Consider the following 26,760-nt stretch of genomic DNA (forward strand, 5'->3'; position numbering starts at 1 on the left):
AAGTTACCACACCAGCAGCTCAGGGCCGGTCAGGTGCAGAGGTCAAAGTGGTGCCCAAAACACATGGGCTTCAGTGGAGAAGGGGGTGCCCTGGTTCCAGTCTGCCAGCAGGTAAGTACCCGCGACTTCGGAGGGCAGACCAGTGGGGTTTTGTAGGGCACCGGGGGACACACAAGCCAGCCCAAAAAGTACACCCTCAGCGGCACGGGGGCGGCCGGGTGCAGAGTGCAAACAGGCGTCCGGTTTGCAATGGAGTTCAATGGGAGACCCAGGGGTCTCTTCAACGAAGCAGGCAGGCAAGGGGCGGGGGGGGGGGGCTCCTCGGGGTAGCCACCACCTGGGCAAGGGAGAGGGCCACCTGGGGGTCGCTTCTGCACTGAAGGTCGGATCCTTCAGGTCCTGGGGGCTGCGAGTGCAGTGCCTTTACCAGGCGTCTGGTTCTTAGAAGCAGGCAGTCGCGGTCAGGGGGAGCCTCTGGATACCCTCTGCAGGCGTCGCTGGGGGGCCCAGGGGGGTCAACTCTGGCTACTCACAGGGTCGCAGTCGCCGGGGAGTCCTCCCTGTAGTGTTGTTTCTCTGCAGGTCGAGCCGGGGGAGTCGGGTGCAGAGTGGAAAGTCTCACGCTTCCGGCGGAAAACGTGCAGTCCTTTAAAGTTTGTTTCTTTGTTGCAAAGTTGTTTCTTCTTTGGAGCAGAACCGCTGTCCTCGGGAGTTCTTGGTCCTTTTAGATGCAGGGTAGTCCTCTGAGGCTTCAGAGGTCGCTGGAGCCTGGGGAGCGCGTCGCTGTTGCAGATTTTCTTGAAGTGGGGAGACAGGCCGGTAGGGCTGGGGCCAAAGCAGTTGGTGTCTCCGTCTTCTCTGCAGGGCTTTCAGGTCAGCAGTCCTTCTTCGTCTTCAGGTTGCAGGAATCTACCTTGCTTGGTTCTGGGGGCCTCTAAATACTCAATTTAGGGGTGTGTTTAGGTCTGGGGGGTTAGTAGCCAATGGCTACTAGCCCTGAGGGTGGCTACACCCTCTTTGTGCCTCCTCCCTGAGGGGAGGGGGGCATATCCCTAATCCTGTTGGGGAATCCTCCATCTGCAAGATGGAGGAGTTATAAAAGTCAGAGTCACCTCAGCTCAGGACACCTTAGGGGTTGTCCTGACGGGCCAGTGACTCCTCCTTGTTTTTCTCATTATCTCCTCCGGCCTTGCTGCCAAAATTGGGGCCGTGGCCGGAGGGGGCGGGCATCTCCAGTAGCTGGAATGCCCTGGGGCGCTGTAACAAAGGGGGTGAGCCTTTGAGGCTCACCGCCAGGTGTTACAGTTCCTGCAGGCGGAGGTGAGAAGCACCTCCACCCAGTACAGGCTTTGTTACTAGCCACAGAGTGACAAAGGCACTCTCCCCATGTGGCCAGCAACATGTCTGGTGTGTGGCAGGCTGGCAAAACTAGTCAGCCCACACTGGAAGTCGGGTATGTTTTCAGGGGGCATCTCTAAGATTCCCCCTGGGGTGTATTTCACAATAAAATGTACACTGGCATCAGTGTGCATTTATTGTGCTGACAAGTTTGATACCAAACTTCCCAGTTTTCAGTGTAGCCATTATGGTGCTGTGGAGTTCGTGTTTGACAGACTCCCAGACCATATATTCTTATGGCTACACTGCACTTACAATGTCTAAGGTTTTGCTTAGACACTGTAGGGGCATAGTGCTCATGCACCTATGCCCTCACCTATGGTATAGTGCACCCTGCCTTAGGGCTGTAAGGCCTGCTAGAGGGGTGACTTATCTATGCCATAGGCAGTGTGAGTTTGGCATGGCACCCTGAGGGGAGTGCCATGTCGACTTAGTCATTTTTCTCCCCACCAGCACACACAAGCTGGCAAGCAGTGTGTCTGTGCTGAGTGAGGGGTCCCCAGGGTGGCATAAGACATGCTGCAGCCCTTAGAGACCTCCCCTGGCATCAGGGCCCTTGGTACCAGGGACTTACCTGGATGCCAGGGTGTGAGAATTGTGGAAACAAAGGTACAGTTTTAGGGAAAGAACACTGGTGCTGGGGCCTGGTTAGCAGGCCTCAGCACACTTTCAAATCATAACTTGGCATCAGCAAAGGCAAAAATTCAGGGGGTAACCATGCCAAGGAGGCATTTCCTTACAGCCTCGTCCAGATTGCACCTTTCCATCGGTGAAAGCCGAGGGAGGACAACATCTCCCAGGTGGGGGTGGGAGGGTTGCCGCCGAAGTATGAGTGTACTGCCAGTCTCTGGGGTGCCACATTCGCCATACCTTGCACAGGCCAAGGCTCTCGGCCCGACGCCCGATGAGGGCGACTTGCGGACACAGGACCAGAGATATCCAACGTTGTGTTTAGAACAGAGTTGAAGTCTCCGCCCAGTAGAGTCAGCCCTGGCGGGAGCCCTGATAACACAGTGCGAAGAGCGTGCAAAAAGCAATCAAACGCGCTAGGAGGAGCATAGGTGCTTATAATAATCTGTTGCCCTCTGAGCATGCCGGACACCACAACATAGCGCCCTTGCGGATCTGACTCGGCAGCAGTTATTACTATGGGCAGGGAACGGTGCAGGAGAACCGCCACCCCCCTGGAACTCCTGGAAAACCCTGCATGGTAGACTTTGTCATATCCACCCGTGTGAGCATGGGGCATTTCGTGCCAAGCAGATGGGTCTCCTGGAGCAGAACCACGGAAGGGGCATACCTGCGAAGAGGATTAAAAACCGCGGATCTCTTGGTGTTGTCCAAGAGCCCGTTCACGGTCCATGAAAGGACCTGCGTCAACGAGGGCTGCGCGTGGGGTGCACCAATGAGGTTATGTGTTGCATGCCCGCCAGTGGGCCCAAGAGTGGCCGTCCAAAGAAAAGGGAAAGGGTAAGGTAACAACGGTTGAACCATACTGAAACATCACAACATAGTATCCTAATTAACTCCTCGCCCCCCCACCCCATACTTCTACCCTTGAAGCATCTGTCGCCCAAAGACCCAAGCAGAACCTTAGGACCAAATGGCCTGTCATTGGTGTGGAGTGGTGGACCCCTCCATTCAGCCAGATTATCTGCAATCTAGCCCCCGCCCATCCGCACCAGCTACTACCAGGGAGGATGAGCCCTCAAGTGAGTTCGGCGGTCGGAGACCATGTTTCTGCCCATCAGTTGAGCGCAGGAGTCTGGCTGAGATGATCTTCCTTCTCCGCTTATGCAGAACCCTGAACTCCGGGGGTGTCCAGGGAATTTTTTCCTATCGGGCGACCGGGTCCTGGTCCTGAATCCCTGTCAGCCGGGCTGGCCGGACCACTTCACCGCCTGCGGCAGGATCTGGTGCGTCTGCGTCCCCCTTGCGTGCCCGTCGGGGCAGCAGGGCCGTGACCTGAGGAGCCCCCGCAGTCCGGGATGGACCCCTCTGAGCTAAAACGCCCTCCTCAGTCAACCAGTCCCATACTTCCTCAGGGTACTCAAGGAAAAAGGACTTCCAAACCATAAGGACTTTCAGGTGAGCGGGGCAGAGGAGCGCATATGTGAGCTGCATCGCCCTGAGTTTTTGCTTAACACTTTCGTACGAGCTGCACCGGGCCTGGACCTCACGAGTGTAGTCTGGGAATACTAGAATCCTGTGGTTTTCTCATCGGAGGCCTGGACAGAGTCTGGCCTCTGTAAGGATGATATCACGGTCCTTAAAGTTTAGGAAGCGGGCGATCATTGGTCTCCTTGGTCCACCAGGTGGCGTTTGGGGTGCCAGAGCCCTATGCACCCGTTCTATTACAAACCAGGGGGAGAGATGCTGCTCCGGCATCCAGGATCGAATCCAGCTCTCCAAGAACTCAAGCACCTGGTTCGCCTCCGCCCCCTCCGGGAAGCCGACGAAGGGCAGGTTGTTACATCTGGAGCGGTTCTCCGTCTTCTGCACGGCAGTGCAACTCGCCTGTGCGGGTCAGCAGGTGGGCCACTTCAGTCTTGATCCCAGCAAGCTCAGCTGCGCTTGGGAAACACGGCCTTCTACCTCCGTAACTCGACCCACTGCAGTCCGGAGGTCTTGCCGCAACAAACCCATGTCCTCACGCACCTCACCAATCTTAGTTTCCACTGCGAGCTGCAAGGACTGGATGGCCTGGAGGATCGCGCTCACTCCTTCCAGTGCAGAATCCCCAGATGCCAGGTCTCCCACACCCTGGGGTGGTGCTTGCGTGGTGAACTGGTCAATCCACTGCTGGGTTGTCGGGGGCTGTCTTCCAGCTCTGTCCTTCCCCATATTGTCTCACTGAGCCAGGCAGACACCCCAACACTTCAACGTTATGATCTCCTCTCAGGGCCACCTCAACCGCTGCTACCCAGTATCGCAAAAGCAACGGATTCCGGGAAGGGGGGGATAAGTCTCCTTCACCTCTGGCACCCCTTACCGCACGCCTTGTATTTCACTCGGAGGGGCCTGCCCGGCCACAGCACTCCTCTTGGTGGCTCCCCTGCTTGCAGTCCCAGCGCTCCGGGTCCACCCCCCCCCGGGGGGCTTGTTTCCTTGTATGCTGGGTCCTCGACCCACCAGCCACGCACTCGGGCCCCCAATAGTACCTCAGGGCCCTGGGGGGCAGTCGGGCAGGCTGCCGTGGCCTCAACACCTCTGTTCAGTGCCCTCGTCCCATCCACAGCTTCCTCTCGCTCCTCTATCGCACGGGCTTGTGATAGAGGAGCGAGTCACACCGCCGCTGACCAGGCCCCTGCTCCTCCGCTCTCACCCACCTGCCTCTTGGGTCTTCTGCATTCGGCCACCCCAGCTTTGGGCTCAGTCTCAGGAGACTGCCACTTTGCCACTCCACTCCACAACCGAAGGGGCCGACCTGCCGTCGTCGCACCGCCGCCCACCAGGCCACGGGACCGGCCCCACTCCTCTCATGGGGTCCAGTCCGGCCCAGTCGGGATCTCAACTTGCCTCAGCGACGCTCTGGCTCCGCACCGCCTGGCGCGCCTCCGGATCGGGCCCTGGTCCACGGGCCGCCTCCACGCCTCCTCACCACTCTTTGAGGCAGCCGTGCCTCCGATGGACGGGCCCCGGCGTGGCGCTCGGGGGGGGGGGGGGGGGCGGCCCGCCCCAGTCTCCAGCCACTGCCACTGCCACCTAGGCCGTAACACCGGCCCGGGCCTCACGCGGCACTACTATCGCACCCTCGCGGCACTCACTCAACCAATACCGCCCCCACCAACTCAGGGATTGTCGGGGGCAAATTATAGTGCAGGATGGCAGGGGCTTCTGCCGGCGCATGACGGAGGGGTCTGGAGCACTCTTAGAGTGCGACCGCCATCTTGACGCCCAAAGCCACGCAATCAAAGTTTGGACAATTTTAAGGCATGAAAATAAATGTCTAAATGATTCCAAAATTAAAGCCAGAAAGTAAATATCACTGCCTGACTTGAGGTGTCGTAAGTATTCTGAACCCTTTTGCAGTTGCATTGCTGTATTTATGTAGCTTATGAGAAACCTGACAGCAATTCTACACACTTAAACTATATTGCCCTATTACATTTGTTAATGTATGTCTGTTATTGTGATCCGGCCACACAGGGATCTGATAGTTAAGAGTTTCTTGATCTAGCAAGCAGCCACCATTGGTAAATTATAGACTTTACCTGAGGTCTTGCACTCACTGTGACCAACAGCAATTAAATCGTAAAACACAGGATCCTGAAACCTTTGTGGTTCTGTATTCACTTTGAAATAACACATAACCTGCACTATCCTGAAAATTTGGTACCCCACTTTGGCGTCCTTTTTGTTTACTTTAGGATATTACATGTCTTCAAATTTGTGCATGCCATATGATTTAAAAAGCAGTTTAGTCTCATAATGTGGCATGTGTTGTGGAGGGGGGGGGGGGTCTCCTACCTCCAATAGATGTAGTCCAAGATCTGAATGTTAGTCACGTCTAACATGTTGGTAGAAGATGGTCAATTCCAGATCCACTTTTCTTTTTTGTTTTTTTTGTTTTTTTGTTGTTGTTGCTTACAGTGATGCTCTTAGAGGGTCCACTGGCAGTGTACTGAAAGGTTAATAGAAGCCTCTGTTGCCCTTGAAAAGTATGCTTTGGTTGGAGAGGTTGTAGACAATGCGAACTAGTCAAAAGATTTACAGCAATGATAAGTCAAAATTATTTCATAAAACTGAATCAACGGTATTGCTACCTCTCCCTTGTCATTAACAAAATCATCCAGGGCTATGGAGGTTTATTTAGCTCAAACCAAATCTTAAATGATTTTTTTTTTCTTCCCCTGTAAGGGCATCAAACTGGCCCAGACATCACCATTGTGTTTTGGACAACTCTAATCATGTGTAAGCTGTTTCTAACCTTGATGCAGTGGGTGTGTGTTAATGGCAGTTGTTACTTGATGGTTTGGAAACATAGTGGAATCTTGGTGATTGTTAAATCGGGGTTATGTGAAATGTGGGAGGAAAGTTAATCCCCCCCCCCAGTTCTTTTTGTTACTTGCTCAAACAAATGTTGTTATGAGTTACACGCAAGTATCCCCATGGCGAGTATGATGTAAATGTTTGTTGTTCTCATGATTAATCTGTACGTCGGTGACTGGAACAATGAAAATGGAGTACATGCAGTAGTCCCATAGTCTGGTGAAATAAAGCCTCATACAATTACCATTATGTTAAAAGGAAATGTGCTAATCCTTGCCTTGCTAACAGAGGTCCTAGACTCATACATTTCCTGGCTGCTATGAAGATTTTACTGTGTTGTAACAACTAAGGACTAGTTCTACAAATAGGTGGCTTAATCCGACATTCTTGGCAAGTCCATAGTAGAAGTGATTAAAATGATAAAGCAAAGGATGACTTTTAATCCTATATTTAGTTAAAAGTTGATGGTGATATTCATGGTTAGGATAAAGATTATGAAAAACAATATCATTAAAATTTTGGATAGTAAGCTTTAGGCTATCTACATGGGGAATTGCTAGGGAAAGGGGTAATTGTTACGCTTAGGCCTTTTCTAGGGATAGGGTGAGGGTCATGGTTAGGCTTAGGGGTCAAGCAAGTGAAGGTGTTACTGCGAGGGTGAAGGAGTGAGGTGTTTTACATCAATGGGTAGATGATGAGGTTAAAGGTAAAATAACTTTACAGCATGGATGAATACCAAAACGAAATATTTGACAAACTTGAAACTGTTGGAACCTTTGGCTTTCAAACAGAGGCATAATCACATAAACCATATAAATTTCCATACCTTTGTTTCTGGCATTTTATTTCAGATTTTCCAACATTTAATTTGGAATTTTCACTACTCGTACTCGGTATCCTCCTTGTTTCTCCCTTGGTATAGGTGGTTAAACACCAAGGCCAAAGTCAACACGAGGGAGGTAATGTCCATTTAGAAGATTTCCCTAAAAAGTAATTGCTCATTTAATCATACTTGAAAGTAGCACACAATGAAAGCATGTCAGTTAAAACAAGGTATCTGTAGCGTTAGCACTCCAAAGATCTGACCCAGGGTAGATTGGAGTCACTGGAATTAAATAGGGAGGATGGGGTGGAATGGCATGCTACTTTATGCTTTGATGCAAAGGGTAGTTCTTTTCATATCCAAAACACAATTGTTTTATTTAGAGTGCTGCAGCAAGGTGTGTGTTTTTTTTTGTTTGTTTTTTTTGGGTTATTTTATTTTTTATTAAAACAAAATTAAGAGCTCTTAAAGTTCTTTAGAGGCGGGTGTCAGAGAGCTGGGCTGCAAGATCGCTGCATCTTGGTGAGGCCCTACTGGCTGAGTCTGCGATGCAACATTAATCCTAGCCTGAATCACCTAGCCCTGCTCTAAATTCATGATCACAGAGATTATATCACACTGTATCTTATAGACCCCTAGACTAAAATCTCACTGACACTTCGGGAATTCATTAAATTGTACTGTCTCGCGGGGATAACTATAAACTGGACTAAGTTAATCATGTTCCATCTTACACATGCCACCAGCATGGTTGCTCCTGAATTCCTGCTGCGATGGTCGGACTCTACTGTCAGATACTTGGGAATATGGATTAGTTGAGACCTAGATGATTTCTGATGCAAGAATTATGGGAGGACACCGACCTGGTTATAAGACAATGTCTGTTTGGTTGAGACTGCAGATATCAATGGCAGGTGTCTTAATCTTAATTGCTAAGATGGTATTTCTCCCTAAGTTCCTACACCTTTTTGTAAACATCCTTATACCTTTCATTAGACACTACTTCAACCAAATACAGTCAAATCGTATTAGTTTAGCATTGACAGGGAAGCAGCTGAGTCACCTGGGTTTTGCTTAGACTACAGATTGAGCAGGGAGCACTGTGTACACCAGATTTGGAGTTATCTTATTACTGCCCCCCCCCCCCCAGCCTAGTTTGCTCACTGTTTGCACCACCACCACGCTGTTTTAAGTTGCATGTTGCTGTTGAGACCGATAATGCGGCACCACACCCACTCAATATGGCGTGCCCTACAACCGAAGGAGATGCGGTGAGATGCATGGTATGGGCATGAAATCACCTTCTGCAGTAGGCAAAATAAGACAACATATTCATGAGCATGATACCTACCATACAGAATCCGGCATTGCCACCGACTGAGGGTTTCAAAGTCTGCCTCCAAATGAGATGTTTAGCAGAAAGGAAGGGGATATCCCATTAGTCACTGTTCCTCTGGCAACCATGGGAAGCAGGGATAATCAATCATTTAAACCAAAAACGTTTAAGACAAACACACCCGTAAAAATTGTATAGAGGAATTATTATATAATTAATCTGGAATTGGCAACCACAGTACTTTGTTTTCAGCCTTTCATTTATTTAAATTTTTTTTTTGTCTTTACTATGATAACGTTGAAACACTTTTCTTACACTGTGGTACTGGCAAGGAGACCACCGGCACAAGTTTAAGTACCAAACCTTCCTGAATAGAAGACAAATGTAGTGTTTTTTTTAAGTTGCTTCCATCCTGATGTTTTTTTTTTTTTCCATCAGTAAATCAGTTATTTAGCTGATGCTCACAAAGTTTTTTTTTTTTATTAATGAGCCCCATCGAGCGTCCTGAAAGAATATACTATTTAATATATAATGTGGCTTAGACATTGTGATGTGTCAAGAAGTAAAGTCACCTATCAACCTTGGGTCCTGATGAGGCCTTAAATCTTTATACAGGCCGAAACGTGTCAACCCCTTTTTTTTAATTTTATTTAAAGGAGCCTATTCAAGATGAACAATTACAATCATTGTTGCTCAGTGAATTGACAGAAAAGAGGGTTTTGTGTCTTCTCTTTAGGCTTCCTTTTATGTGTATCATATTTTTGAAGGAATTTGTAGAACTGCTATGAATACACTGCTCCTGAAATAAGGTTTTAATAGGTTGTAACAAGTCTGTTTATTTTGTAACTATATAAGTCCTTGTGTTGTGATGTCTATATGAATGTTCTGAGCAATAGATGGGATTTTTAAAATGTTGTTGTATAATTCACAACTGTATCGTGGTAAAGGCATTTTTTTAATGAAATAAGTGAAAGGCTGAACAAAGTTTTGTGGTTGCTGATTCCAATTTAATTATAGATTAACTCCTTAACACAAATTTGCCTTGTGTCTCACAAACAAACGTAAGGGGGTTTGTCTGAACTGTTTTTGTTTTGAATGATTATCCCTGCTTCTAATGTTTTCATGGTCCAAATGAGGTGCTTGCAGCTGACCACCACACTGGGAAAGTCATTTGCGGATGCACCTTCATCCCAGTACAGGATATTAAAGAGTATTCCAGCTTTTTGCTGTTAAATGTCTTTATGTTCCGTAGACTTTGCGCCATTTGCAGAACAGTGTATAATGTTTCCTGATTGTTAGACCTGTCAGCCCTAAGGTGATCAACCCTAACCTCTTCCACCCTCCACCCCCCCAAACTTTTTGCCTGCTTACCTCGATTTTTGCTCTGTTGTCCTTAGGACTCTGTGCACTTTACCACTGCTGACCAGTGCTAAAGTGCTAACTATCCTCATCATGGTCTGATTGGCATACACCTGATTGGCATATTTAATTTACATGTAAGTCTCTTGTAGAGTGGTATAACATGTATCCAGGGCCTGTAAATTAAATGCTACTAGTGGGCCTGCAGTACTTATTATGCCACTCACTTAAGTAGCCCCTTTAAAACTAGTCCCAGGCCTGCCATTTATAACCCCTTGCCAAGCCTTAAACTCCCTTTTTATTAGGGTAGGCCTTAGGTAGCACATAGGGCAGGGTGTTGTGTTAAAAGTAGGACAATCACTTTTTTCCTCCATGTCCTAGTAGTGACTAAAATCTCACATTTGTTTTCTCCCTACTGAGAGGCCTACCCCTCGCATAGAGTAACATTGGGGATACCCTATTAAAAATAATAACCTGTATTACCTAAACCAGAGGTGGTAGATATGTCATGTTTGGTACCTATAAACTTACAATGATAAACCCTCTTTAATGGTAAAGTCATATTTATCATTACAAGTTTGAAAATGCAACTTTTAAAAAGTTGGCATTTTCCTACCCTTAGCGTTCTGTGCCTATAATCCACCTTAGGTCACATGACTGGGTCTAACTGATAGTAGGGACTTTGTGAATTCACCCCCCCCACCCCCCAACAGTCACACAATAGGGGGATTAGCAGAGCCTGAATGGACCATTAACTGACTTGATGGGGGGCCGAGCTAGGTACAGCTCCACTTGCTACTGAATAGACTAGTCTCTGCCACCACACAGTAGGCTTAATGGCCCTGCATTGTCAGACCAGCCAGGAGCTGGGGAATTCCTGTAACTTAGAGAACTCCTTTGGAAACTGTTCCCAACTTCTAGGGGCACCAGGGTATTAAATTGTGACTCTCAGAACTTCTCCTCAGTTCACTACCTGACCTGTGGAAGGTTTCCTGGAAGTTTGCCTGCTGTTGTGACCTGCTGTGCACTCTGCCAAACTGCTGTTGTGCCTGGAAGGACTGCTTCTGCTGCCTGGAGCCTGCTTGGGACCTTCAGAGCCCAGCCATGCTGCAGAGCCCTATGCCACCACCTACACCCAGAAGTGACTCCAAGGGCTAGTTCAGCTGGTCTCCTCTTTTGAGCTACAGGTACATAACAGGCTTCCACCATCTAAAACCTGCCCCTGGACCCAGCCCGAGTGAGTCTTGCACCCTAAGAGATCTCCACCCTCTCCTGGACCCTTAGTTGTGGTGTGAAAGGTGGCCATTTTCTAAAACTGAGGACTTGCTATTTTGACCTTAAAGATTAAAAATGTATACCTCTGGTTTTGCCAATTGGATTTTGATGGTTTTGGTGTCTAATAATGTATTATAATTTTCTCTATTTTTCTAAATTTGTTTGCAATTCTTTTTTTATTGTGTTGTGGTTTCATTGTGTTGCTGTTGGTGTACTGCATAAACACAATACTTAACACGTTGCTCAGGGTTAAGCAGAGGTAAATTTAGTGGTTTTTTTTTTTTTTTTTTTTGTTTTTTTTGGTGGTTCACCTTGCAAGGGGTTGTGGCTGTTGCTTGACCAGGTCTTCTTCCCCAGTCAACCAACAACCCAACTTCTGACAATGTTGTGTTCATCGTCCCCAAAGCAGTTTATTACCTGTTTAAATGCAACCATGTAGGAAAAAGCCTGTCTGTAAACCATAAGTGAGAGAGAGCCTTGTGGTAACTTAATCTAAACTCTGAATTTACAGATGGCTGTACTGCTGCACCCATACAAGTGCAGTCTCACCTAATGACTGATGCACATTAAATGCCTTAATAGAATGTACCACACCCATACTCCACATGACTCTCAAAATCTACAACTCGCATTGGCAAGTCTTATTTGATAAGATCGAGCTATTTTATTTAGGAATTACTCGCTCCTGGTGAGTTGATACTGAACATGTGTTCTGTTCTGTTGAAAAGTGGGAGGGCAATAAAAAAGACTTTAAATCTTGTTCTTATGTCACATTTGCTCTGTGTTGGCAGACAAAGGTCAAAAGTCAGTTTTCCTTACAATTATTTTTCCTTCTGACTGCAGAGTTCCAGGACTTTGTAAGGTGAACTGTGTGGCCTGCTGCTTAGAATGTAAAATAAAAGGATGTCAGGCTTTTCTTAACACCAATATTTAAATGACTAAGTCAACTGTGCAAACATTTCAAAATATATTTCAGTAGTAGTGAAAGCCCTTTTTTATATTTCTGTGTGATTGAAAAAAGTATTTTAATAGGATGAAAACAAATCAGAATACTTTGTGTTGATGTGCAAAGGATATGTTTTCTGAAACCCAATTTTTACAGATTGTTAATACACCATATAGTTTATATCATTAGAGCTGCAACTTGGTGGAGAGGTTTTTGGACATTTCTTGGAAAGTTACTGTGTGTAGATGGCAATATGTTACCACATTGTGGTTTAGTAATATATTTATTAAAATTGAGTGTTTAAACAAATTGGGAAACACTCCTGCCCTGATGACAATGTTGTTAGTAAAATAAAAGAAGTCCTGGGTTATGGGGCTAGACGTCATGAGGATGTGGGCTGGATTATTGTGATGCATGCAGCAAACTTTAGTCTACTTAATCAAACAAAAGAGGGTTTTTTGTACTGCAGAAATGCTGATCTCACATATTGGATGGTGCAATCATTTGTGGATCACACAATTTAAGACCTATTTATGGGTCAAGTACATTACAGTTAGGTCGAGTAGATTATTTGAGTTACTTGACCTGTAGGTCTAGTAACATTTTAATTATTTTTCGAGGACTGCTCTAATTTGTAAAATCGGCCTGGTGGAGGATATCTGCTGCAGGAGATGAAGTGTACTAGATTCACACTTTTTTGCTCTTTCCATGGGAGTGCCCTAGTGTTGCTGTTTTCTGGGCATCAGGGTAACAGCACCACAGGGCCTTTCCACATGCAACCTTGGCACAGGAAGGCACTGCAGTGAGCTATATTATTTTTGCTTGAGGTAATGGGAGAAATGGTACATTGAGTGCACTAATGACTAGGCAGAATTGCACTTAAGTAAACAAAAAAAAAGTGATGGGTGGGATGCTTGAGTGTTTGCCCTCAGTGCTACTTTAGATAGGACCCGGCCATACGCAAATCAGTCTTGATACTGCTCCGAATGGAACATTCCAGCACAAACGGCCAAGCCAACTCCTCACTGTACTGGAACCCAAGACATGTTTCACCCTAGTTTGGGCTTTTCAGTTGGGTGCAGGTTGGTTCCAATGTCCAAGTGAGGATGGGACCGACATCTGGGCATTTTCTTCCCACTTAAGTCTTCGCACCAAAGTGAACTGCTTAAATGAACCTCAGCCACTGTTTATTCCCTGGGTCTGCATTCCAGTCCATCAATTTTTTTTTATATGCCCACAATACCATCTTAGATTAGACTCCACCTAGATGTGGTTCCGTGCTCAATGTTCCCTATGAGTCCAGCTGCACCCAGTGATGTAGGTCAAAACCGGTTGGGGGTTGCCTCTGGTCCCTTCTGGAGGGGGCATTGCCTGGCAGTTCGGGATAGACTGTACCCGTAAGGAGCAGGGTCGGTACTTATTTGCACAAGGTAAGCCTTTGCCTAGAGTGACATAATGGGTGAAAATTTTAATATATTGTGTTATGGGAGCAAATAAAATTAACTTGAACAAACCAAATATCTTTGCGGTATAATTGTATTAGTAGGTAAGATTTAATTCTGCCCTACTGCAATGCACCCATTATTCTTTTGGTAGGAACCCTTACAATGCCCTCTAAAATCTAATGGGAACTGACATTTGGAGAGAAGTTCCTGGCACAGCTGTTTTTTTGGAGCAAATTGCTGGGCTGAATAGGGGAGCAGCAGGAACTACTGACCTTGAGAGTCCTCCAGAGATGGAACCAGGCCATACAGGAAAATGTAACTGCGACTACGATGGGGAACTGTGGACTGTGTGCCTCTTCACAGAATGCTTGTGCTTATACCACATCTCCCAGACCTCTCTATTGAGTCAAAGCCGTGTCTGAATGTAGAACACCGTTCTGAACACTCCAGCTCCTAGGAATCCTCCAGCAGTTAGCACTTTGGAGAAAAACATGACCGTAGCACAGAGTAGAAATCAAAGGCAGCAATTCAGACGTCACAAGTAACAGCAAGAGTTGCAGCTGGCCAAAACGACCTTAAAGACGCAGTTGCATAGGAAATATCAGAAATGTACGGGAAAAACACTTAGCCTTCAACAAACCAGCACACCAACAAATTAATAAGGTGCCCAAATCAACAGATTCACAATTGTCAAAAACATACCAGTGTTGCTCCAAACAACGAATAATGCTGGCTTTTCCAAGTTGCTTCTCATATAAGGCAGGTAAAGCTCTTTGTGTACTATAGCAGAATCAACCATTCCACTTCTCAGAGCAGCTGTTTATCCACTTGTAAGCAGCAATGTTGCCTGAAATGAGTTTCAGACTTTGTCCAAAGTGATTTGCTGCACCAGGCAGCAGCCCAAACTTCAAAGAGTCCATATAACCACCAACAGCCAAATGGAAACAGCGATACGGCATTTGAATGAATTTTCCTGGCCACCAGTAGCTTCTTGACATAACAAGACTCCACATCTCAGTCTGCTTCACTCCTGTGGCAACCCCCTCCTCCCATCATTATGCCCAGGATATCCTCCACAAAACACAGTCAAATCGATAAGAACATGGTGCAAGGTAGAGCCACTGAAGCTTCCGGGTCTCACACACAGGAGCCAATGACTCCAGGTACTGTGGTTGGGCTGAGCACCCATAAAGTAACAGCAGCAGAATACGCATCAAGACCTGCAGAGTTTAAAAAAGAAAAAAAAAAAACTTTAGACTTTCTGATGGATACAACTACCTGTGGATTCCTCACCTAATGAATACTCCCATGGCGCCAGCATTCGACGGAAATCTTCTTACTAGTCTCTGCACGTCGACGAGGACGTCACTCTAGCCCACGCGACGCCGTCTGACGTCATACAGGCAATAAGAGGTCCTCGCCGACGTGCCGATGACAGTTCCCTTTTTTCCGTGCATTCGAAACGGTTATCTTCGAGGGAGATACTGTTACGTTCGGGGTTACAGTGTATTGTCTGCTGCGTAGTCTTCTCTGCGGTAATAATGTCTCAGAGGAAGTCGGGTTTCAAGCCCTGTCGAGAGTGTGGGGGCAAGATGTCAGTTACAGATCCTCACTCCGACTGTCTATGGTGTTTGAGCTCCGACCACGACGTCTCGACTTGCGATTCATGTCAACACATGAATCCGAAGGCCCTCAAAGAGCGTGAGACCAAGTTATTCATGGCAAAGTCAAAGAAGAAGGAGAAACATCATAAGAAGTCTTCTTCGCCAAGGTCTCACCGGCGTCATCGAGACTCCCGGCGCCGTAGAGACTCACGACGTCATTCCAGCAAGGAGTCTCGTTCGCGGTCACCTTCGGCTCGGCGTCGGAGGACTTGGGAGGTCAGCCCCACGGTCACGCCGCATCCATCGACGCCGTTGCCCTCTCCGGCGTCACCGACTTCGCCTGGTCAGGCGTCGGTGATTGAGGTGGTGCAGCCTCTTGTGTTTTCTCCGGCGTCGCAGACGTCGAGGCCGGCGTCGGGGTCGCCCTCGATCCAGGCACCCCAGTATCCAGCTTTTCCCACTCCTGGAGCCGATAGTACCGCGTTTCTTAATGCGATGTATACCATCTTTCAGCAGATGGCTCCAGGAGCTGCTCCGGCTGGTCCTTCGGGGCCCTTGGCCTTTTCGTTGGGTGATCCTGCGCCTCTTCGGCCGGCACCCTTTATGCCCTTTCTCCCTTTTGGGAATGTGGGCTCGGCGCCGGTGCCGGCGTCGGTGGCCGCTCCGGTGGCTTCGGATGTTTCGGCCCCGGAGGTTGCCCTTCCGTCGAAGTTTTGCCCTGTGACTCCGGTTGGTCCATCGGCTCCAAGACCTCGTCCTCCGGCTCCTACCTCGGCGCCGAAGCTGCCTGTGGCGCCGGACGCGGCGTCAGATGCTTCTGGAGATCGGCGCCGTTCTTCGACGTCGGCGGAGGCCATGTCGACTCCGCGTATCGAGGAGAGACTTCATTCGAGGAGGCGTGCTCTCCGTCTTTTAGAAGAACAGGAGTACCAGCGAGTCTTAGAGGAGGGAGAGATTGAGGACTCTGGAGACGGACTACATGGTCTGGATACAGCCAGTGGGCTGGACACTTCCCCTGAGTGGGACCTTTCATCTCCAGGGGAATATACGGAGGAGGCTGCTTCCTTTCATGCTGTGGTGAGGAAGGCAGCGAGCTTTTTGGACCTGCCTTTGCCGGTGGCAGAGGCGAAGCAGAATTTGCTGACAGAGGTATTGCATCCGGCCTCTGCTGCAGCTGAGCCTCTCTTGCCATTTAATGAGGCTTTGCTGGATCCGGTGTTGGAGGTGTGGAAGAAGCCGGTGTCTTCCTCGGCCGTTCATAGGGCTGTGGCCAGGAGGTATCGAGCTGCACCATCTGACCCTGGCTTTCTCTCTAGACACCCTACGCCGGAGAGCTTGGTGGTGCAAGCCTCCTGTTCCTCAAAGTCAGCGCCTGGTTCCTTCCCGACGGTGCCTGGAGACAGAGACTCCAAGAAACTGGATGCGCAGTCCAAGAAAATATTTTCGTCACGCAGTTTGGCGTTGAAGGCCACCAACGCAACGTGCATTCTGGGGAGGTACATCCATGCTCTGATGGATGATATTTCGTCTTCATTTACGGAGCTCCCCCAGGGTCTCTTGGATGTGGTCTCGGACGCCCAGGCTGCCGCAACCCAGATTATCCAGTCTGGGCTGGACACGACCGACTCGGTGGCCAGGGCGATGGGCACGGCTGTGGTGGCAAGAAGACAGGCCTGGCTCCGAAACTCAAGGTTTTCTGCGGATGTGCAGTCGACCCTGCTGGACCTCCCGTTTGATGGGGACAGACTGTTTGGAGCCAAGGCAGATTCGGCCTTGGAACGATTTAAGGAGAGCAGAGCCACAGCCAAATCGTTAGGACTGCAAGCTCCTTCTTCCTCTGCCTCTTCTAGATTTTTCAGGAGGTTTCGGGGATTTGGGCGTGGCTCTTCTTCCTCTTCCTTTCGGGGGAGGTTCCAGCAACCCGCCTCTTCCCTCCCCTATAGGTCATTTAGAGGGAGGGGGAGGGGTGGGGCCCGTACCAGAGGAGCCTCTCAACAGCACTCTGCCTCTTCCTCGTCCTCTGGAGGGGTGCAGCAGGGGAAGCAGCCTTAGGCTTCCACCGTTTCCCACTCACTCCTCTCCTGTAGGGGGAAGATTACAGCATTTTCTCCACAAGTGGAAGTCTATCACAACGGACACTTGGGTTCTCGGCATTGTGGGGAAAGGCTACGCCCTTCCCTTTCGGGAGTTCCCGCCCCTCATCCCGCCCCGCCCATCTTATTGTTCAGAAGAACACCTCCTGTTGCTAGAACAGGAGGTTCAAGTCCTCCTTTCAAAGGGCGCGGTAGAGTTGGTCCCAGAGCATGAAAAGGGTCGAGGTTGTTACTCAAGATACTTCCTGATTCCCAAAAAGGATGGTCAGTTGAGACCAATCCTGGATCTGAGGATCTTGAATTGGTTCCTCAAACAGGAAAAGTTCAAGATGCTGACCCTAGCACAGGTGCTTTTGGCGTTGAACAAGGAAGATTGGATGGTGTCTGTCGACTTGCAGGATGCTTACTTTCATATCCCGATACTCAAGTCGCACAGGAAGTATCTCCGGTTTGTGGTAGGGTCGCAGCACTATCAGTTTGCGGTCCTCCCGTTTGGTCTTACTTCAGCACCTCGAGTCTTCACAAAGGTGATGTCAGTGGTTGCGGCGGAGCTCAGAAGGAAGGGGATAGCAGTATTCCCTTACTTGGACGACTGGTTGATCAAAGCCAAGTCCCCGGAGCTTGTGTCGCATCATCTGCAGTCAACAACCCAGTTGTTGTTCGACCTGGGCTTTTCGGTGAACGTGCCCAAATCTCACCTGTAGCCCTCTCAGCGCCTCCTGTTCATAGGGGCAGTACTGGATACAACATTGGGTCGAGCCTTTCCTCCGCCTCAGCGGATTCAAGATATTCAGGAATTGGTTCCAATGTTTCGAAATGGAGCGGTAGTTCCAGTCCTCAAGGTCCTTCGTCTGCTCGGTCTGTTCGCCTCCTGCATTCTGTTGGTCACGCATGCTCGCTGGCACATGAGGGCTCTTGAGTGGTGCCTCCGAAGGCAGTGGTCTCAACACAAGGGAGATTTAGAAGGTACTGTCAAGATCTCCAGAGATGCTGCTGTGGAATTGAAGTGGTGGATTGCGGGCAACAATCTTTCACAGGGAAAGCCGTTCGCGCAGTCGCCACCAGTTGCCACGGTCATAACGGATGCTTCCACCCTAGGATGGGGAGCTCATCTGGGGGATCTGGAGATCAAAGGGCTTTGGTCTCCAGAGGAACAGGTGTTTCATATCAATCTGTTGGAGTTACGGGCTGTACGTCTGGCTCTCAAGGCCTTCCTCCCATCCCTTCGTGGTCAGTCGGTACAGGTCCTGACGGACAATACTACCACGATGTGGTACATAAACAAACAGGGAGGAGTAGGGTCGTACCTTCTCTGCAGAGAAGCTCTTCGGCTATGGTCCTGGGCAAAGGACCATCAGATTTGCTTGGTGGCAAATCATCTGGCCGGGGTCTTGAATGTACGTGCGGACAGTCTCAGTCGCCAATTCTCGGCAGACCACGAGTGGCGTCTCCATCCAGATCAGGTCTGTCTAATCTTCCAGATATGGGGGTTTCCTCGAATAGATCTGTTTGCCACTCTAGAGAACGCGCATTGCCCGTTATTCTGCAGCCTCCAGTATCCGATGCAGGGAGCGTTGGGGGACGCGTTTCAGATAACCTGGTGCGACCAGTTGCTTTACGCGTTTCCCCCCATACCCTTGATTCCTCAAGTGTTGAGGAAAATTCGCCAAGACCGGGCCCAAGTCATCTTAATAGCTCCGGATTGGCCAAGGAGGGTATGGTACTCCGACCTTCTCCAACTCTCACTGTGCCCTCCGCTCCGTCTCCCTCTCAGGGCAGACCTCCTCTCGCAGTCGCAGGGGCAGGTTTTACACCCCAACCTCCAGAGTCTGCACCTACATGCTTGGAGATTGAACGGGGCAACCTGAGTTCCTTCTCTCTCCCGCCTGATGTAGTGGATGTTATCTTAGCGGCCAGGCGACACTCCACTAAATCTATCTACGCTAATAGGTGGTCTAAATTTGTTATGTGGTGTGGAGAGAGACAGATTGATCCTTTACATGCTCATCTGTCACATGTTTTGTCTTTTGCACTGTCTCTAGCGCAGAAAGGTTGTGCAGTGGCTACCATTAAGGGTTATTTGTCGGCCTTGTCAGCCTTCATTTGTCTTCCAGACCAACCATCGTTATTTAAATCCCCTATTGTTCTCAGATTCTTGAAAGGTCTTCTGAATCAATATCCTCCAAAACCATTCGTTATGCCTCAATGGGATTTGTCCTTGGTCCTGACTTTCCTTATGGGGTCCCCTTTTGAGCCTATGCATTCTTGCCCCTTAAGGTATTTGGTTATTAAAACAGTATTCCTGGTAGCTATAACATCTGCAAGGAGAGTGAGTGAGTTGCAGGCCTTATCGGTTAAACCCCCTTATATAACGTTTTATGGGGATAAGGTGGTGTTGAGGACCAAGGCTGCTTTCCTTCCGAAGGTTGTTTCACCCTTCCATTTGGCTCAGACAATCACTTTGTCCACGTTTTATCCTCCGCCTCATCCTTCAAAGGAGGAAGAAAGACTACATCGCCTGGACCCAAAAAGGGCGTTGAGCTTCTATATCGACAGAATGAAGGATATCAGGCTGGAGGATCAGCTGTTTGTCGGATACGTGGGCAAGAGGAGAGGAAAGGCAGTCCACAAGAGAACACTCTCCAGGTGGGTTGTTCTTTGCATTAAAATCTGTTACTCTTTGGCAAAGAAGGATCCGCCTGAGGGCATTAGGGCTCACTCCACCAGAGCTAAGTCGGCCTCTTCGGCCTTGGCCAGGGGTGTTCCTGTGGTCGACATCTGCAAGGCCGCAACTTGGTCGTCCCTTCACACTTTTGTGAAACATTACTGTTTGGACTCTGAGGTCAGAAGGGACGGTCATTTTGCACGGTCAGTGCTGCAGGATTTCTTGGTTTGACCATTTAGGCACCCACCGCCGGGCGTGGTACTGCTTTGGGACTCTATTCATTAGGTGAGGAATCCACAGGTAGTTGTATCCATCAGAAGAACGAGTTACTTACCTTCGGTAACGATTTTTCTGGTGGCTACATTAGCTACCTGTGGATTCCTCACGGTCCCACCCGCCTCCCCGTTGCCTTTTTGGTCTCTCCAAGCAATCCTTGAGTGTGCTCCTTTTGGTCTTCAAAGTTGCAATACATTTTGCATATATGATATTTGTATATATGTGTATATTTATATATAAATCTATATATATTGTGTATATACATGATTCGTATGTATAAATATATTTATTTGTTTAAAAAAAAAAAAAAAGTTATATTAAATCTACAGCTATTTTATTGCAATGTTGTGTGATTTACAATATTAAGAGATGTTGCTTTGCTCTTTCATTACATTGGGTTATTATTATTCTCATGCACGTAAAAAATGTTGGTACTGTCATCGGCACGTCGGCGAGGACCTCTTATTGCCTGTATGACGTCAGACGGCGTTGCGTGGGCTAGAGTGACGTCCTCGTCGACGTGCAGAGACTAGTAAGAAGATTTCCGTCGAATGCTGGCACCATGGGAGTATTCATTAGGTGAGGAATCCACAGGTAGCTAATGTATCCACCAGAAAAATCGTTACCGAAGGTAAGTAACTCGTTCATCTGACCCTGCCTGTAAATGACTTATGGGTAAGGAATAAAATGGGAAGTGAGTAGGAGCATATGGTCTCTTGTAGGGAGGCTTTAGGGTCGAGTTATGTTTAAATTCCATTCTATCTGCTTGTTATTTGTCTGTGCACACAAGGTAATACCTCATAAGGACTGGCATAGGGAAGAGTGGACAATAGGGCAATGGCGTTTGCTTTTCTGAAACCGTAATATGTTACGTAATACGGTCTTGCTAAAATTCCACAACTGAAAGAAATTAAATTGTAAACGGAAGTTCCAATTATAATGCAAGACAATTTGGTTCCAGGACACAGGTCAAGCATAACCGCATACAAATTACTGCCAGTCCTTGCCTTACATGCTCAAATCCTTTTGATTTCCTTCTCCCCTCATGTACTCCTTACTTCAAGTAACTTGGATATTATATTTTGACTCATGTTTGGGGTTTTGGGAGTATGCATGTATACAAATGCCAAGGTTTCCCATGTTGGGGAGGCCTTGTTCTAAGAACGAACAAAAGTTGAGATAACCAGTTTCAAACGAAGGATCACAATATTGATATCTAGTGTTTTGATATATTTTTTATTAGGTTCTATTAGGCCTGGAGAAAGCTTTAATATAAGTAGAATGCAATGTGCCATGTCCTGCCTGTGCCTGGACTCTGGCAACCAGTGTTACAGTACAAGATCTTGCAATGAAGGTCCATTTTCTGACTCTAAAATAAAAAATAAAAAAAATACTTCCAAGATGTTGAGCTTAACTGTATAGAAACTTTGAGACCCTTTTTTTTTTTTTTTTTTTTTTTTTTTTTAAACTTTCCTTCCCACTATGTTATTTGCCACAATGAATGTCCTTAAGCATTTATTCATATGTTTTGACCAGTTACTCAAACAGATTACTCCAAGTACCAGCATTTATTTCACACCTGCCTCTGACAAAATTGGTTAGCTGTACACTCGCCTTACCTCTGATTTACACTGGGGCACTGATACCTCCTTATTTATTTAGAGTCTAAGAACCCGAAACCCCAGATTTTTTTCATTGCCCACACAGTTCCTTCTCTACCAGGAACATTCCTTTAAGTTCCCTAGCATTGTTCCATATCTGTGAGGATAAAATACATGTGTTGTAGATACCCATACCCACTTGCTTTTGAAACAATTCAGTAGTGTAAAAAAAAAAAAAACAAGAGATCAAGTATTTTTTAGAGATTTTTTGGGAATAGAGCCAAATACACAGCGTCCCTCTTACCTCTCGCATGCTTGCTCCCTCTCTCTCATAGGCCCCACACATGCATATGCATGAATAATCTCTGTTCTAGTTTATAATTTAATATCTAATTTCTTCTCTTGATACAGAAAAACACATAAGCTATAACAAGAATGCAAACCCATAGGGTATGGTGGATCATACAGAGCATTTCATGGAGCCTCACAGTGTACTTATAGCTCAAGTCCTCGCTTGAAATCTGCTTCTCCCATACCTCTGTAGTCACTAAGCTACAGTACTCCAGTCATCAGAGTTGCGCAACCATGGCTGGCAGCAAGACAATGTGTTGAGATTGACACACTCACCCAAGCTGCACTTATCTGTGCGTTTTCCCTTACTGTGCGCTCGGGGATAATCCTGCCTGCAGCTAGCACAGGCTTCATGCATGCACTTGTGTAGTTGACCATGCTCACTCGCTGTACATTTCCATTCTCGCTCTTTATCTGTGACAGAGCCCAGCCTCAAAGGTACCCTCTAAATAGCAGCCTTTTTGGAGCATAGTAATATAATGAAATATTGTTTTTCTTCCCGCAGCGGATTCTACTCAGCTTCTGTCAGCCAATGACCTAATGGAAATAGCCCAAGGAGTCTCTGATCTGACTATTGCCCACGAAATAATAATGAACAAAAACTTCCAGCTGAAAGAAATAGTCTTCCCTTCAGACAGGTAAGTCCTAAAAACTAAATGTTCATCCTGCTTTTTCAAAACTGTCTTTTATTTATTTACCCATACAGACTTGTAAAAAAGTGCCATTGTCCTCTGAGTCACTTCTGAGCGCCGCACTTATCCTATTCAAAACTTTGCTATAAATATTTTAAGGCTGTCCTCTAGTACGGTGTGGCTGCAATCCAGCCTGAATTACATTTTAGAATTATCAGAAGGGTTAAAAAGTGTAATTCTTCTAAGGAGTCTGAGGTGTTAGGCTTCTCTAGGTAAAATATTGAAATGGTTCAGATTCAGAAATATTGAAATGGTTCAGATTCAGGCTATTTTCAAGAATGAATCATAGTGGCAGGACATAGCTCAGAATTGAACATGTTTCTTGTGCGCTTCTCATCCAATCTACTGATTTGGGGGTGATTTTTCCTAACACTGGAGATCTTTAGCACCTCAGCGTAACCTTGCTGGTTGGTGAAGAGATTGTGGTTTCTTGTACGCAATCCATACTGGCAGATATGCTCACCAACTGATTAACGAACACTTTAAGCCATTGCTCCCCAGCACATTGAAGGGCTCTTAAGACAGCGGCTGCAGTCAGAACACAACAATGCTTCCCTAAAAAGTGACCTCTTCACTGGGAAGGTGTGTGGTGTTGACCATGAGAAGTGAAGCTAGAACAGTGAACAGGTGATTAAGGGTGGGGGAGAACTCTAAGCATCCTGCATGTGTTTCCGTGACTGAGACTGCGCTCCACACCAACTCTCTAATCCAGTGAGTAAGGGTTTATTATGTTGCTCCTAAAACTTGGGCATGGAGATAGTTCTGCTATTAATGCCTGTGGGGATGCCCTGGTGTAGTGGGTTCAAAGATGCTGGGAAAGCTGATTCATGGTGTATTTCAGTGACAGTGGTGACAGCGTGGATGTCTTTTAGGTTGGCGCTCTATGCCAAACTTGCTCTGTGGTCCCTTGAGGCAGTTTTTTGATGGAATGGGTGAACCTTTTTGACTGCTTACTGTGAAAGACAATGTTGTGATCGTAGGCACTGATGTCCATCTGGAAGCATTGTTCTGTACTTTTTCTGGTGTCACTTTGAATATTCTTGGCTGTATTATAGTGGCTATGCTTAATATTGCTGTTTCATTGACTTGAGTTCACTGTTCTGTACCCTAACCAGTTCTGATGGAATGGCATCTGACACCTGTCATCTCTGCATGGTGCCATCTTCTGGGAGCTAGACGCTAATCTACCCATGAATGTGTACAATGATGAGTGTGCAGAAGGGCTTGCTGAGATATTGCGCACCAGCAAGATAGACTAAATCAATGTAGTGCGGTGTGAGGGCCTTTGGCATGGAGACATGTTCAGCCTTCAAGGAATCCATTATAGCTATAACCAAGACAGATCTCCGGCACTGTCAAACTTTAAAGGAACACTGCTGAAGGCTGTCATCCTAGAAGGAATTTCTGAGATAGAACTTCGGATCAGGAAAACAAAATCACTCAAGCCTCACAGGTTCAGAGGCATCCTGAGTAATTGAACTCCTACAGACTAAAGCATACTTGGTACTTGTGACAAGTGAGGAGGTGGAGAATCACCTCAAGAGAGCATATATGAGAGGAGGAGCAGAGGGTCCTGAACAAGAGTTGTTTATTGTGGGCATGTTATCCCTTTTGGGGAACGATCAAGTGTAATTTTGATGGAACTAACCCAAAATGCCCAGAGCATGACCAGGAGACTGACGGATGTCCTAGCAAAATTCCATCATTACCTAAAGTGGTATTTAAAGCTACCTGAAAAGTCGAGAAGATCTCCATCCTAGAATACTTGCGCATGCTTTTTGTGGTCATTTCCACAGTGACCGTACAAAGGAGACTTTTGTAAAAGTCCATCGCAGACTAGCTTAAAGAGATTTAGAAACCACATCAATGGACATTTACATTTTGGGACCACTTTCAAGGAGGATGATCAGACTCTTCACTTTTGAAGTTAGGTGGCAGCTGTCCAATTCCTGTATACCTTACTGCAGGACATTGGTACTGCTGAAGTCTCCAGCTCATCTGATCTCTTCCTTCTTTCACAACACCATATTCTGTCTCTGCTGCATGTGCCACCCCTTAGGGAATGCAGTTTTAGAGGTTCCTAAGCCCACATGCACATTTATACACCCAATAACAATCATGTGGGATACAGCACTTCCAAATATACAGGAAAAGAATATTGGGAGTTGTGGAAGAGTTTGGAGCAAGTTGGAAGAGCTTCATCAATCCTGATCAGGCTGGAGCAGAGAATCTACTACTTCTTCTGGTATGCTCTTTATGCTAACTAGGTAGGAGCAGTGTGTGGATATGGTGGATCGCTGATCACATTGAGTCTTCTTCACTGTTTCATATGATTTGTGTTGCTTCCTAACCAGCTTTGTGCAGTCTGTGAAGACCATGACACAGACAGATGCAAACATTTGTCTCATCTTCCTGGCCATCCTTAGCACACTGTTGGAGTAGGTCTATTTTAAGACTTTGACAATGACAAGCTTGCCATAGCTGCAGAAGGGCTGAGTTGTTGATACCCCATTGGATCTCTCAATAATAAAACCCAGTGGTTGCTCCACTTTCGGCAGCCATGTGTGGAGCCAGGACTTAATATTTGTGTAGGTTACTCACTCCCATGTTTGGAGTTTTCAATGACAAGATCGCTGACACTTGGATCACTCCCCTGTGCATCATAAACCCGCTCTTTAAGTGATTTTAAGTAGCAGAAGTATGCATTGCCATGGTAGACTGAAACTTTAAGTATCATCAAGCGCCATTGGTCGCAGGGGGATGAAAAACAAGACTGTCTCAAAAGCTGGAATGATGGGTGGCCACAGTTGACCCAACCAGAGGAACCCTGGGTTTTACTGTACCAGTTCTGTCTTCATCAATACGGACTTGGTCTTAAGACAAAATTTTGTCTACTGAGTGGTTGTCAGTAAACATGGGGGTAATCTGAAACGGCTTCAGTTGATATGAAATAGGATAAATTGTAAGTTATAGGGGTTTCTACTCAGAGCCCCTCCTTTATATGTCTACCGTATTGGTTCACCAGGCCATATCAAACATTATTGCTGTTCAAGATTCTGAGACAAAGCATTTGCTTTTTAGTTTTTGAGTGTGGTAATGTTGAATGTTGTTGGCTTCAGTAATTTTTATCTATTTGCAATGTTCTTTGTATTGTGTGGGTGATCTTTGGATGATCTCGACACCTCCCCTTAATTTGTCCCTGTCCTCTTCCTCTACACCCCCACCGCCCCACCTCCAACCTCCCTCCCAGCCACGCTGGCTATCCCATGGGTCAAAATTGTCTATGAAGCCTATAAGCCAAGTTTCCATAGGGAATAATGTCTTGGTGTTTTGACTCTAACAAATCTGTAATTTCTACACTGTTTAGCTGCCGATTTACAGTTGTAGAGTACACTTTTGGGAGGCAGTGGCAATTTTCTGTAAGGGGCAGAAAGGTATTCACATTGGTTCTTTTGGGATGTGATGTATGATGTTGCTCATAGCAATTGGGATCTCAGAAAGGGCTGTGGTAGGTTCCGTAGACACTGCTATGTTCTATGATAGTCATATATTGATGTCCTCTAGTAATGATTGTGGCCATACTGTGTGTTGTGTTCATAATTATTTGTTTTAGCATGGTCCTGAGATTTTTCATGGAAGAAAAGGACCATTGGTGATAGTTGACACTATTTTCTAGAACAGTCATATTTTGTTGCTGTGAGGCTATGGGGATAGCCAGAGAATTTATTTATGGCAGAAGTATGTCTAGTTTCTTGGCAATAGAGTAGATTAAATAATGAGTGGAAAGGTTATATTTTGAGGTCTATTGGTGAGGAGACAGACTTGCCTATTTGGCAATAACATCTGATCCTTGAATGTTTCACTACAGAGGATGTCCTCTCTCTTCCCTTATGGGGCCTCTCAC

The 26,760-nt window shown here is 47.0% G+C and overlaps 1 protein-coding gene across 2 annotated transcripts in view; it reads left to right on the forward strand.

Annotated features, from left to right (window-relative positions):
* Positions 1-26,760, forward strand: part of TCP11 (t-complex 11) — a 143,664-nt gene that overhangs the window by 9,137 nt on the left and 107,767 nt on the right. For both annotated transcript variants that reach the window (XM_069238812.1, XM_069238813.1), the window contains exon 3: positions 22,670-22,802. In XM_069238812.1, coding sequence (XP_069094913.1) covers positions 22,670-22,802 — 133 coding nt within the window. The remainder of the gene's footprint in view (positions 1-22,669; positions 22,803-26,760) is intronic.

Source organism: Pleurodeles waltl, chromosome 6, assembly GCF_031143425.1.
Source record: "Pleurodeles waltl isolate 20211129_DDA chromosome 6, aPleWal1.hap1.20221129, whole genome shotgun sequence".
Taxonomy (NCBI): domain Eukaryota; kingdom Metazoa; phylum Chordata; class Amphibia; order Caudata; family Salamandridae; genus Pleurodeles; species Pleurodeles waltl.